This window comes from Hyaena hyaena, unplaced genomic scaffold (assembly GCF_003009895.1).
Source record: "Hyaena hyaena isolate Hyena2069 unplaced genomic scaffold, ASM300989v1 scaffold_43, whole genome shotgun sequence".
NCBI classification, from domain to species: Eukaryota; Metazoa; Chordata; class Mammalia; order Carnivora; family Hyaenidae; genus Hyaena; species Hyaena hyaena.
Genome location: NW_024080675.1, coordinates 3015857 through 3029193, shown reverse-complemented (window position 1 = coordinate 3029193; position 13337 = coordinate 3015857). Strand labels below are relative to the sequence as shown.

The 13337-nt window shown below is 45.0% G+C and overlaps 3 protein-coding genes across 8 annotated transcripts in view; 2 read left to right on the top strand and 1 right to left on the bottom strand.

Moving 5' to 3' along the window:
• Positions 1–13337, top strand: part of TRAF3IP3 (TRAF3 interacting protein 3) — a 36209-nt gene that overhangs the window by 12737 nt on the left and 10135 nt on the right. For 2 of the 5 annotated variants that reach the window (XM_039230140.1, XM_039230141.1), the window contains exons 8-16: positions 1378–1449; positions 3782–3922; positions 4071–4208; positions 5559–5694; positions 6262–6324; positions 7794–7853; positions 8923–9059; positions 9819–9932; positions 10555–10804. In XM_039230140.1, coding sequence (XP_039086071.1) covers positions 1378–1449; positions 3782–3922; positions 4071–4208; positions 5559–5694; positions 6262–6324; positions 7794–7853; positions 8923–9059; positions 9819–9932; positions 10555–10647 — 954 coding nt within the window. In that variant the 3' untranslated portion in view covers positions 10648–10804. Of the gene's footprint in view, positions 1–1377; positions 1450–3781; positions 3923–4070; positions 4209–5558; positions 5695–6261; positions 6325–7793; positions 7854–8922; positions 9060–9818; positions 9933–10554; positions 10805–13337 lie in introns of those variants that run through there. The other 3 variants (XR_005528067.1, XM_039230143.1, XM_039230144.1) reach the window with 3 other exon arrangements.
• LOC120230539 (40S ribosomal protein S24-like) lies at positions 196–712 on the top strand. Its single transcript, XM_039230147.1, has one exon. The coding sequence runs from the start codon at positions 221–223 to the stop codon at positions 611–613; it is 393 nt and encodes a 130-aa protein (XP_039086078.1). The 5' UTR covers positions 196–220; the 3' UTR covers positions 614–712.
• Positions 7356–13041, bottom strand: CUNH1orf74 (chromosome unknown C1orf74 homolog). Of its 2 annotated transcripts, XR_005528068.1 has the most exons (3): positions 12907–13041; positions 12121–12179; positions 7356–7586 (listed from the first exon to the last, which is right to left on the bottom strand). XR_005528068.1 is itself a non-coding variant. In XM_039230146.1 (2 exons), exon 2 carries the CDS (start codon positions 12100–12102, stop codon positions 11293–11295), a length of 810 nt encoding a protein of 269 aa, XP_039086077.1. In that variant the 5' UTR covers positions 12103–12179; positions 12907–13038; the 3' UTR covers positions 10782–11292. The 2 variants fall into 2 exon arrangements, 1 of the variants encoding a protein (XP_039086077.1); XM_039230146.1 differs by lacking the exon at positions 7356–7586 and having other exon boundaries at positions 10782–12179; positions 12907–13038.

The following is a 13337-nucleotide window of genomic DNA, read 5'->3' as shown; positions in this document are numbered from 1 at the left end:
TCATTTTAACTTAATTATCTCTTTAAAGACCCTTTCTCCAAACACTATCACATTCTGAGGTCCTAGGAGTTAGGACGTTAACGTATAAATCTGGGGAGAGGGGAGAAAGAAGGGGGACACAGTTCAGCCCATGATGGAGGTAAGGGAGGGAATGTGGAGATCCCTTTAGTCTTACTGGCCAATACTTTAGAAGTAAAGATCCTTAGGCTCTGCCGCCATCATGAATGACACAGTAACTATCCGGACCAGGAAGTTCATGACCAACCGACTACTTCAGCGGAAACAGATGGTCACTGATGTTCTTCACCCCGGAAAGGCAACAGTACCTAAGACAGAGATTCGGGAAAAACTAGCCAAAGTGTACAAGACCACACCAGATGTCATCTTTGTGTTTGGATTCAGAACCCATTTTGGAGGTGGCAAGACAACTGGCTTTGGCATGATTTATGATTCCTTGGATTATGCAAAGAAAAATGAACCCAAACATAGACTTGCAAGACATGGCCTGTATGAGAAGAAAAAGACATCCAGAAAACAGCGAAAGGAACGCAAGAACAGAATGAAGAAAGTCAGGGGAACTGCAAAAGCCAAAGTTGGTGCTGGCAAAAAGTGAGCTGGAGATTGGACAAGAGAAGGAGTAAAGATTCTGCAGTGACTATCTGGTGCTTTTGCAGATTTTCCATGAGAGGATTAATAAACTAACTGAGAACTTAAAAAAAAAAAAAAAAGAAGAAGAAGTAAAGATCCTTATACATTACTGAGGGAGTGAGGAATACAGAAGTGCCTAGACAGACGGGAGAAAACGGTAATGAGGAAAGAAAAGAAGAGCTTAGAAGATTTCCTTCAAGTGAACTACTATGATACATTGAGCCATTGGATAGAGGACCTCAAGGTCCTCTTCCCAGAGAAGACTAGGGGTCAGTCTGATTCTTCCTTCTCCTATTCCAGAGACAGAAGAAAAGATCCCCAAACATCCTGGGGCGCCTGGGTGGCTCAGTAGGTTAAGCGTCCGACTTTGGCTCAGGTCATGATCTCACAGCTCATGGGTTCGAGCCCTGTGTAGGGCTCTGTGCTGACAGCTTGGAGCCTGGAGCCTGTTTCAGATTCTGTGTCTCCCTCTCTCTCTGACCCTCCCCTTCTCACACTGTCTCTCTCTCTCTCTCTCAGAAATAAATAAAACATAAAAAAAATTAAAAAAAAAAGACCCCCAAACATCCTTTGACATCTTTCCTCCTCCCTACCTCCTGAAAGAGTTCAGTTCCACAAACGTTGCTTGAGTACAGACCATGTTCTAGGCAGTAAGCTGGGAAAACAGAAGTAAACTCTTTGCATGCTATAGTTTGGCCCAGACTAATTAACTCATCCCATTTGCTCCAGGGCCAGCTTAATGAAGACAAATTGAAGTGCAAACTGAGATCTTTGGAAAACCAGCTGTACACCTGTACCCAGGTAAGCATTCTGGAGGACACTTTCAGCCCAGGACTCTAGAATTAAAAGAGAATGTTTGAATCTCGATCCTACATTCTAGAAAGGACACCCAACAAAGCTGAATGTACTCATTCCTACTCATCCAGTGTTGGCTTTGCCATTTTCATTTTGGTCCCCAATTCACTCTCTTCTCCCTTTTTTCCTGGTGACCTTCCCTTTGTACCCTGAGAAGGAACCAGGGAAACCTTAGAAATACCTGGAGCTGTAGGGAGAAGCCCTTGGTAAAGATTCATAGCATCCAGATGGACCTTCACTGGTCCCAATCTTTGAACAGAAGTGTTAGATATTATAAGTCTTACAAAATGATTTCCATTTAATGACCAACTTTTGTCTAGTAGCAATCCCTGGGAGAAAGTAAAAGGCTATGACTCTTGGCTTTTCTCTGGCATTGTTACCATCTTCAGTAAACTCTCCATTCACCTGCTCTTGGATTACAAGAGATAGAAATGACAAGTGATGAGATGTCAGATAAGAGAATGAGGTGAAGCATGTGGAGTTAGGGAGATTGGATGGATGGTTGGAGTCTTGTGGGGGAACAGAGTTTATATACAGGTTTGCTGACCCACAACTTTTATTTTTTCAGTATGGCCTGTCAGACTCTTATTAACTAAATAATGCCAACAAAGCTAATAAATACAGACATATAATCCAGAATGCCAGTCTACTGATTTTCAATCTGGGGGAGGGGGCGGGGCTAATGCTGGCCAGCATGGTTAAGGCCACTAACTGGGACGTACCCATATAGGACGTCACCCAGTAGCTCCCAGATCTGGCTTCTAATGAGAACTCCAAGAACATAAGACCCACTCACATTTAAATTCAAATTCTCAGATGACCCAAAGCTAAATGGAAATGATTTCATATTGATCCCTAAATGTGCATTATCTGGACTGCTGTTTATACAGTGGGGTAACCCAGAATTGACAGTAAAAGCTTCCTGCCTTCCCCAGAATCACAGGGCAAGATGATGAATGGGACGGGGAGGGCAAGACCCTAAGTGAATTTGGAAAGTGGCTCTCTTTTAAAATCCTGAAGCCAATTTTTTAAATGCAAATGTATTCATTTAAAAACACTGAGAGTACTAGGGATTGTTCGGATCTCTGAAACCACAAACATTTGAAAAAAGGGGGGACTCAGTATGTAAGCATCTGCATTCAGCTCAGGTCATGATCTCAGTTCGTGGGTTCAAGCCCCCTGTCAGACTCTGTGCTGACATCTCAGAGCCTGAAGCCTGCTTTGGATTCTGTGTCTCCTCCTCTCTCTGCCCCACCCACAGCTCTCTCTCTCTCAAAAATAAATAAACATTTAAAAACTTAAAATAACAACAAATAAAAAAGAATTAAAAAAATTTAAAAAAGCTTGCTCCCTAACCTGAAGGAGCTTACAATCCCATGAGGGAGAAAGAGGAGTCAATAGTGTGGGAAGATAGAGACATACAGAGGATACTATGTGAACACTAAGAAAAGATACCTAACCCATAATGAGTTGAGGGATAGGGGTGATTGGTCAAGATTTATCAGACCTTACATGATTCTTGAGCTGAACCCGGAGCATGAATAGAGGTTAACCAGGTGAAAAAGGTAGGCCATTGCTATATGGGCAAAAGCAGAGGCCCAAAAGCATAATGCTTAGGGGATCTGCAAGCAATTCAGCTTGGGTAGAAGCAGCATGGAATCAAAGTTTGAGCTTATAGGCAGGAGCCATGACAAGGAATGTGGACCTGATCCTTAGTCACTGAGAGATTTAAAACAGGGAGTGACATGATCAGCTACGAGGCTTGAAGACAGAGAAAATATTGCATTGACCCATAGAGTCTGAACTAAGGAGGTGACAGGAAATATGGAGAAGACAGATATGAGCTGTTAAAGAGTTTGATTTGACAAAGCTCAAGGAACAACCTATTACTAGGAGAAAGTGAGAGAAATCAAGAATGACTCCCTGGTCTCAGGCCTGGGGGACTGAGCAGGTGATGATGTTGGTCACTGAGATAAGAAACCCAGGAGAAAGGTGGTTGAGAAAGATGATTTTGGTTTGGAAATGTTGAATTTGAAACACTCCTGGAAGACCGAGGGGATACTCACCACACCTGGAATACTGTGTGTTATCCCTGCTTACCTCCCTCATCACCTGGAACCCTCTCCCTGACCCCCTCCAGCCTGGAAGAAGGTCCACCAGATTACTGGCATCTCTGCTCTGGGGGCAAGGACCCAATGCTTTTCATATCTCTATCCCAGCTCAGGGTTCAGCACACAGAAGCTCAATATGTATTTGCTGAATTGCATTAAATTTACAGAAATACTCCCCTTGGGGAATGAAAAAGGTGTTATTGGAGATGGAAGACCAGAAAAACAGCTACGAGCAGAAAGCCAAGGAGTCACTGCAGAAAGTGCTGGAGGAGAAAATGAGTGCAGAGCAGCAACTGCAGAGCACGCAGGTGTGGGCACGCTGTGTACTCCTTGGGGGTAGGGACCCTGGGGTGGGGGGAAGGGAGGCCTCAGGGCAGCAGGCGGCCGGGCTGCAAAACTCCCTGGAACCCCGAGGCACCCTCTTCTTGCTCGCTTGTCTGACCCCCCCACCCCCAGCGGTCCCTGGCTCTGGCTGAGCAGAAGTGTGAGGAGTGGAGGAGCCAGTACGAAGCCCTGAAGGAGGACTGGAAGAGCCTGGGGGCCCAGCACAGAGAGCTGGAAAGCCAACTCCATGTGCTTCAGTCCAAACTGCAGGTACCAGGCTCTGGGGCTGGGATGCGGGGAGAGGAGGCCCGACTTATTGGGGGCAGTGACGGCAGTGAGGAGAGAGGCTGCTGCTGAGATCGGGGTTCCAAAGGCAGCTGAGAGCATCTGGCTTTCAGTTCCTCACTCACTGGCCAGTTGGGATCTGACTCACTGCCAGGACCCTGAAATCCAATTGCAAGTTCGGCAAGGACGGCAAGGACGTCTGCCCTGCTGATGCAAACAAACTTAAGTGTTCATTGAATGACACTATCCAAATGCAAAGGGCTGGACTGGAATATTCATCAGCCTACTGTCAGCCCACTCTCTGCACCCCACCGCAGCACAGCATCCACTTCAGAAGGAAGGTCACTAATTTACTTATAGGTTGAGTATTAACGAACATCCTGCCAGTGTGATTTTTAAGTAATTACTGTAGACCCTTGGCATTGTCAAGGGTTCCATCATTTCTAACCTGCGTTACCTTGTAAAAATTTAACTGATCTCCTGAGCCTCCATTTCCTCATCTCCCTTTTTTCAAATGTTTGTAGTTTCAGAGATCTGAACGATCCCCAGTACTCCCAGTGTTTTTAAAAATACAAGCTAGAAGGAGGCTAATAATAGTACCTTCATTGTTTGTTGGGATCTTTGAATTAAATCAGATAATCCATACAAAGCACTTAGCTCCATGCCTGGCACATACCAGCCTTCGTAAATATTAATGATTTTTTTTTCACAGATTTTACTTACTTGGTTTGAAATTCTGAAGACTCACATCAAAAACTTACCTTTATAATTTTACTGAATCAGAAACGTCAGTGGCCAAACTAATAAGACAGGTCATGCAAGTCTTATCGAAGGCATGGACCCAGCTGGCCAGTGCACACAGCCGCATCTCCAGTTTGTAGTTTCTTCCTCCTAGCACCTTCGCTCTCTCACTCATGAACCGTGAGATCATGACCCCAGTAGAAGTCAGATGCTTAACTGACTGAGCCACCCAGGCTCCCCATGAAGGTTTTTTTTTTTTAACCTTAATTCTTTGAGAAAAATGGCCCTACCAAAGAAAAAAACTTGACAGTGTTAGAAGGAGAAGTAAAGACAATGTGAAGACACCTAGAAAAGGGATGATTTGGTGTTCTTTAATTTGGGTATTACTCAAATGAGTCCCTTGAGAATAGTGAAGTCTAACGTATTGTTTAAATGTGAGGAATATAGCAAAGGGAAGGGGGGAAAATCCCAATTCTTCCAATTCCCTAATACTCCTATCTCTAAAATTCTAGTTTTCTTCTTCCGTGTGATCTGTTCCCAACCTCCACCCCAGCACTCACCTGCTTCTGTGTCGGGCCCTCCTTTTCCTTACAGGGAGCAGACAGTAGAGACTTACAGATGAACCAGGCTCTGCGACTTTTGGAGAATGAGCACCAGGAACTGCAGGCCAAGATTGAACACCTGCAGGGGGACAGAGACCTGTACAGCTCGGACACTCTGCATCTACAAGGTACCCTTCTCCCCGGAGGCCTCTGGCTCAGTAAGCCCAGGAAAGGAAGCTGGGTGGAGAAGCAGCTTCAGTCTTTGGTTGGCTTTGGTATTTCATTTGACCTGGAGAGACAGGCCAGGCTGTTTTAATCATCCAAGACTGAAAATTAACTGCACTGCACTAGCAGATCTTGTAGTTATCAGCTTGCTTTTCTGGCCCATCCCTCTGAGCCACATCGCAGCACTTCTTCTTCAGTCGCATGTGCCAAGGCTGCATTTCTAATTTGAAAGGGAAAGGTCAGTTGAAACACAAGGCACAGTCAAGCTTTCCCATCACAGCCTCTATGTCAGCTGAGAGGACCAAATTGTGTGCAAATACAACTTTTAATTCAACCTGACGTTGTCGATGCTGATAAAGTCCAAGGCACTTGGGATCTGGTTTACCTTTCTCAGAACTAGGACAAGTAGAATAAAGAGCAATTTCCACTTGATACGCATGAGACAGGACAGCACCTAAGTCCCATTCTTGGGTGTCGGGTTCATGAAGTCTTAGGTTTGTGTATTTCAGTTTGCATTATTTCATTTCCAGACCAACTGAAGAGGTCAGAGGAGGAGAAACTCGCCCTGGTGGCCAAAGTACAGCAGCTGCAGAGTAAGTTCCCTTTCTAGATCTTCAAGTAGCACAGCTGGCTCTTTGGTGCTCCGGGGGAGGGGGGAGGGTCCTGCCACACAAAGGGCTTTGGGGCCCAGTCTTGGACATATCTTCTACTTTCGTGCATTTTCAAACCTTCTTGGGAAGTGAGAGGTCATTTACATAACTCTTCACAAGTTAATATTAGCCTGGTGTTTTTCTTTTCTATTTTTCTCCTTTGATGCCAATGACAACCACCTGAATTTCCCCCAGAATTGCCATTTCCCTCGGTTTTCAGATTTAAAAAAACAGGTTTTCTAAGCCAGTTATTTCATACATTGTAACTTATTACATACGTGAGTATGTCATATAGACTTCTGTCACTAGGAATAGTTCAGAAAATCAGCTCAACACTACATATGCCTCAGTCCATTTCAAAACTATCTGTTGGGGCCAAAGAGGAAAAGGGAATATTGGCCATTGCTGAAAACCTGGAGAACCTAATTCAATTAATAACTCGGCAGGCTGCCCAGCACCTTAATTTCTGCCACCCCAACAGAGAAGTTTTGTGCAACGAATATTAAAAGAGAAAGGCAACCAGCAGTAAATGCTGAGCACTACTAATACCTTCTTACAGAGCAGGAGCTGGGTGGACAAGGAGTCACTTCAAAACCTTGCATTTATTTAATACTTATCTACTGAGTCCCTACCAAGCACCAGGCACTTTAGACATCCACACTGAGGATATAGTGCTGAACAGAACTGACACAGTTTCTTCCCTAATGAAGCCTAAGCTCTATAAAAAGTATGGAGTTTCTATGAACAAATGTGTGAGGTAGTAATAACTGCTATGGAGAAAAATAAAGCAGATTAAAGGGAAAACAGTTGCTGTTTCATACAGGGTCATCTGGTAAAGTCTTTCTTCTAAGGTAACATTTAAGCAGAGACTTGAAGGTAAAGACATGGAAGGAAAAGACATAAGGACAATGTATTCATAACAAAATACCATACAATGAGTGACTTTAAAAAACAGAAATTTATTTTGTTCTGGAAGCTAGAGGTCCAAGGTCAAGGTGTTGCCAGGGCTGGTTCCTTCTGAGGGCTTTGAGGATAGGATCTGTTCCAGGCCACTTTTCCTGGCTTGCAGATTGCCTTCTTTGCCCTATGTTTCTTCTTATGTCTTCTGTCTATGCAGGTCTGTGTTGAAATGTCCCCTTCTTACAAGGACACCAGTCATATGAGATTAGGGTCCATTCTGATGTCCTAAAATTCTTGATTTTTCTCTGTAAAGAACCCAACTCCAAATAAGGTCACATTCTGAGGTACTAGGAGTTAGGAACCCCCTCCCGCCCCATGAACTTGAGGGTACACAATTCAACCAATGACAGATGGGAACATCTTGAATAATTAAGGTTTGTAGCAAAGTTCTAAAAAGACACTGTTTACAGTCAATATGCTAGTACAGACAAGTTCCTTGTGTTTTCCCGCAGGTCTGCTTCAGGATCAATCCTTACAGCTTCAAGAACAGGAGAAACTCTTAACAAAGAAAGGTCAGCAAATTTGCTTCCACAAATTCTAAGATACTGGTGGTTCCTTGCCTGCCTAGAGGCAGAGGGATGGACTACATGACCTCCTGGCGTCCCATGCAGTTCTAGGAATCTGTCAGGTCAGGGATCTAGCGGAGCTTTTTAAGGACTGATCATTGGTTTTGAGAACACTCCAACTAGTTAGTGTTAACCTGAGAGGTACATAAACTGTGAAAAGAATTTCTACTCTCTCTGAAAACATGTCTGTGTTAAACATTTCAATAAATTGATTTTGAACTCAGTATTTAATGTCAATTTTTACACTTGACTTTCCAAAACACCTCCGCACCATGCTGCACGCAACAGTCACCTCATTCTTAGCTCTCAAGAGTCTACCACCTTAACTCCCTGAGAAGGATTCATCATGCATCTGGGGGGTGGGGGGCAAAGGTTCCTCATGGATCCACTCCAAGTGGGGTTTTGTTTCCTCTTCACAATCACCACGTAAAATATAAGGCAGAAAGTATTACACCCACATAACACAAGCAAGAAAATGAAAGTCTATGGTCATAAAAATTAAGGATGCAGCTAAGACAACAATCTAAAATTTCTGACTCCTAGTTCAGTGCTCTCTTCACCAACACTAAGACAGCCACATAACTCAGAAACCATCCTTAACCACAGGAAGATGAATTCTATATGACAGCCATTCTCATTGTTCTGTTCTTATTTCAAGAACAGAAAGGGAAAGGGGTTAGTTCTATTGAAGCGTCCAGCAAACCTACCCCAGAAATACAACAAAAAAAACTGGATTAGTAAGTATTCTCTAGAAATATCTGCCATTATACGGGACTAGGGATACAAAGGAAAGTAAAAGGCCAACCTTGCGGCTCAAATTCCAGCTCTGTGTCAAGGCTGAGCAGGGTCCCAATGGGATAAAGTCAGAAAATTCTACTCCATGCAGTCTAGTCAGGGACAGGACCTCCCTCATTCCCTCCCTTCTCTTCCCCTCCCTCCAGACTTCTCTCAGTGATAGGGCCCTTCCTCAGAGGTGTGGACCACAGTATCACTGAGAATCTGGCTGCTTTTTTAGATCAGGCTTTGCCTGTGTGGAATCCAAAGCCCTCCCATAAGGAAGTGGAACCTGAGGGTACAGGGAAGGAGAAAGAATGGGATTTCAGAGACCAGCTGCAAAAGAAGACTTTGCAGCTCCAGGCCAAGGAAAAGGAGGTGAGACGGTGACCTCAAGACAGTGAGAGGCTCACACCACAATGGTAGGCAAAACTGCTGGGAGACAGCCCCAGGGAGCAGAGATTTCCAAGTTTAAATTGTGACTGGATGCCAGCAGGTATTCATTTATTTTTATAAAGATAAAATGTCTTTGTTTTCAGGCTAACTTGTCAATCTTTTTCCTTCTTCATTCATACAGACCATTATGCAAGGTTTTATTAAATAGTTACCTTTTGTAAAGTCAGCCTAAACTCAAACACATTTAATAAACATATTAACTCCTCAAACTTTGTCCTACATAGAGTTATCTTAAAACTTTACATGGTGTCTTTTAAGTAACAAACTCTTTCCATCTACATACTCAGAAACCTATGGAAGTATCCACATGCAACTCAACTAGGTCCTGATGAAGACGCTTGTCCTAAGACCACACCCAGGCCTTTTGTGCTATAAGAACTTCATCTTTTGGTGTCCCCATTTACAGAGTACTTGCACATACTCAATCACATGAAAGCACTGACATGCACAATATATAATATTATCTTACCCATTATAATCAATCATTTAAATGAACACGTTCCAGGCAAATGAAGTAAGACAGCCAGAAGACAAACTAAAATCTCTGAGTAAAGGCTGGGACGGGAGGATGGTGGTAAAAATTCCAAATGAAGGGGTAACTCACATAGGGCCCTCTCCCTGACCTGGGCTCTGTCCCAGAATAAACTGGTGGTGATGATGTTGGTGGTATTCTCCCTCCAGTGCAAGGAACTGCATTTGGAGTTAGACAACCTCAGTGACGAGTACCTCTCCTGCCTGCGTAAGCTGCAGCACTGTCGAGAAGAGCTGAACCAGAGCCCACGGCCGCCTCCCAGAGTAAGAGGGTCTATCCTCCCGTATCACCCTGAATGATGGTGGGAAAGGTCTCCCTTTAGCCAAATCTTGCAGACAGTTTATCAGCCCATACCAACGTCAGGCTAGCCTGTTCCATTCAGCTTGGTTTATATACTTGAGTATAACAAGTGTCAGGAAACACTTGCTCGTGCATCCAAGCCTAATTTTCATGGAACTCTTGAGCCTAAAGGGAGAGACCTACTATTAGCTAAAGTATGAAATGGTGTGCTTTTAGCCTATTATGAGCTAGTGGTGAGAGAAGAAGAGCAAAACTACTACGGAATATGAATAGAGAATAATATAATTTTGCTGTGTTATTTTCCATCCTTGATTACTCTAACCAGTATTTAAGTATCTGGCTGTCACTGGGTATGGTTCCCTAGGCCAGTGATCCTGGCTTAGGGACCAGTGACCAGCAGTAAAGTGGTCTTATCCCAAAGGAAGTGACCAAGTGAGAGAGACAGTGATATAAAAAGATTTTTTCTCCTTTACTGACCCAAGGTTTTCCACTGGGCTGGAATGGGAAGAAGGAGGATTATTTTTGTCTGTATCTTCTCCAAACAACCCATGGCCTCTTTCTCTTTCTCTCCTTCCCTTCTCACAGAGGCAATGTGGCCAATGGCTCTCAATGCTGATGATAATGATTGCTATAGCACTGGCAGTGTTCCTGGCCAACAAAGACAGCCTGATGATCTGAATCACCTAGGACAACTGCTTGGGTGAAAATTTGAAGCAAGAAACTCAAAAAACTCCAAATGTTTACATACTTTAAAGTGTGGGTTTTCCCACAGAGATTTCTGACTTTGTTATTATTTTTTTAACCTACTGTAAAATAAACTTCACCTTACAGTTTCTGTTCCTCTGAACTCATAGTTTACCCCTGAATGACACATCACATCACAAAACATAAGACAATAGAGCATCCTGGTCTACTCTCCCTAGTCCAATTCAGTTGGTGGTATATAAACATGCAGTAAAACTTACCTAGTCCTCTACGTTCTGGCAGACATTACCCACTAGAGCAGGTATATTTACAACCACCACACAAGAATAGACTACTTGACTTCCACCACCCTTCTCCACAATCTTTCTTCTATCCCCTATCCAGTGAAAAATGAACAGACATCTCAGCTCAGTCAAGAGGACTCCCTAGTATAGAAATGGCATAGATGTATAGCCAATGCCACTACCACCTATTCCCATGCCCACTGAGATGTGAACAACTGATAACAGAAATTTTCCCTAGTTTTCTCAAGATGCTCAGAAGTGGTCATTGAGACACTATTCCTAACACAGAGCTGATCACTTACTGAGTATCTTCTACATGAGAGAGGAGTTGAAGTCAGAGAGCCACAGCTGGCAGTGTGACTATCTCAGAGGAGATACTCAAGTCAGTGAAGTCATTCTGAGTCCTACATCGAGTTCTAAGGTCCTTCTCCCAAGTGTTTAGAATCTCCCTCAGGGCTGGGAGCAAGCTGTCTGGGACACTAAAGGAATAGAGCAAGACTGGGGAGTGACCAAGCAGCCACGAGATCCGGGCAGTGAAAACCCGTAGTGGGGTCAGGGCTAAGCAGTTGTCCTCTCCCTGGTCCAGATGAAAGGTATATGGAACAGGATAGCCCAGGAGGATCCCAAACACAGTACAGAGATTCCAATCTGAAGAATGAAGTCTGCTATAGGAGACTTCCACGGACAGGTCCCTCTGTAGCCCTTGCAAATGTGTGATGATCTCAACCATTACAGCCTTCAAATCCTGAAGCTGGTCCAGGGAGCAAATAGAAGGGTGAGGTTGGGAGCTGGAAACATCCACAAAAGCTATGGCACCAAGCAGGACCCGCTCCAAGTGCTGACATACGTGCTCAGGACTGACAATCAGGCTGTTTTCTCCAATCTCAAGGATGTGAAGTCCCTGGGTCAGGAAGCCCAAGCCCTGCAACTCCTCCAGATAGCTCTGGAGCTCTGATGTTCCTGCACAATTGCAATCATAGAGCAGGGCTGGCTTCAGTCCCCGGGCCACAGCCAGCACCTCTCCAGCTAGGTGAAGGCAGACGGCTGGGGGTGGGCTCCGTCTCTTTCCCATGCCCAGGGTCCGCTGAGCCGCTGCCACCAGCATCTGAGGACTTGGTGTTGACATGGGATCTGGAAGCAACATCAAGCATGGCCTCCTTACCTAGCCGTAGTTCCCTCCCCTGGACCGCATCTGCAAGCTCCAGTTATTTGAGGAAGGGCCTACAAACAAAGCAGTAGCAGGGGACTGTTAACATCAGCTTGTGACACACCAGGAAACCTGCCAACAGCTTTTCCCTAAGTTTTACAGCATCTTCCAAATTATCATTTTGTCCCTCCCTCTGCTCTGAAATGCTAATACAGAGCAGGCAAGATGGGATCACCAATCCTCCCTCATTTCTATGGCTGAGTTAGTCTCCCTTAGTCCCATATTCATGTGTCTTTTCAGGCCTCACGGCTAGATTTATATTCTCTCTGATTTCTCATAAATTTTACCTGTTGTAAATTACCTTCTTGGATTCAAACTTTAAGGAGTTTGGGCCAGAGACACGGCAGGGCTGTCTTTGGCAAAGTTCCGGGCACTTCACCTAAAATTCCACTTCACCTAAAATTCCACTTCTGAGATAAAGTTCTAGGTTCCAAATGCCCTCTTTCCGTTGCCAGCTTCCTCTTACCCTCTCGCCAATAACTAGGAATAGCGGTCTGATTAAACTAAAATACACAAGAACGTGGACTTACAACCACTGCACCCTGAGACGTAAGAGTAAATAAATAAAACCTGTTAGAACTGCAGGAGGGCTGTATTTTACTTCTGCGGGCCCCGCCTTCCCCTTCCGGCCGAAGTCGACGGTCGGACCCTCCAAAGATGGGCTACCTCCAATCCCCACATCTTGTCCTGGGCATACTATAGTGATTTGTTAAATGAGGCAGGTCTCTCTCACACACGTACGTTCTGCTTCCACTTCCGCTGCAGGCTCGCGCGCTCAGAAACGCCTTCCAGTTTCGCACGAACTGCTGAGAACACGCCGAGGACCGTGCGCTCCGCCGCAACACGGGAAAACCCCTTCAACGCGCTGGATTCCGAGTCTGCGAAACCGGCCTATTGCGCATGCCCGACACAAGCCCTCCCGCCGCTTTCCGTGACGTCATCCATTCCCCTCCGCGCGCCCGCGCGTTAGAACCTCTGGCAAAGCTGTGCCGGAAGTGGGGGCGCCTGCGCCCAGGCCCTTTCCGGCCAGACAGAAGCCGGCCCCGCCCCTCTGAGTAGGAACGGGGAGAGGGGGAAATGCACGAAAGTGGGACGTATTGAAACTGGTAGCTGCTGTCCTCACGTGGCTTTGAGTCGTGCCCTGCTGTTGTGTTCCTCTGTCTGGGAGGCCT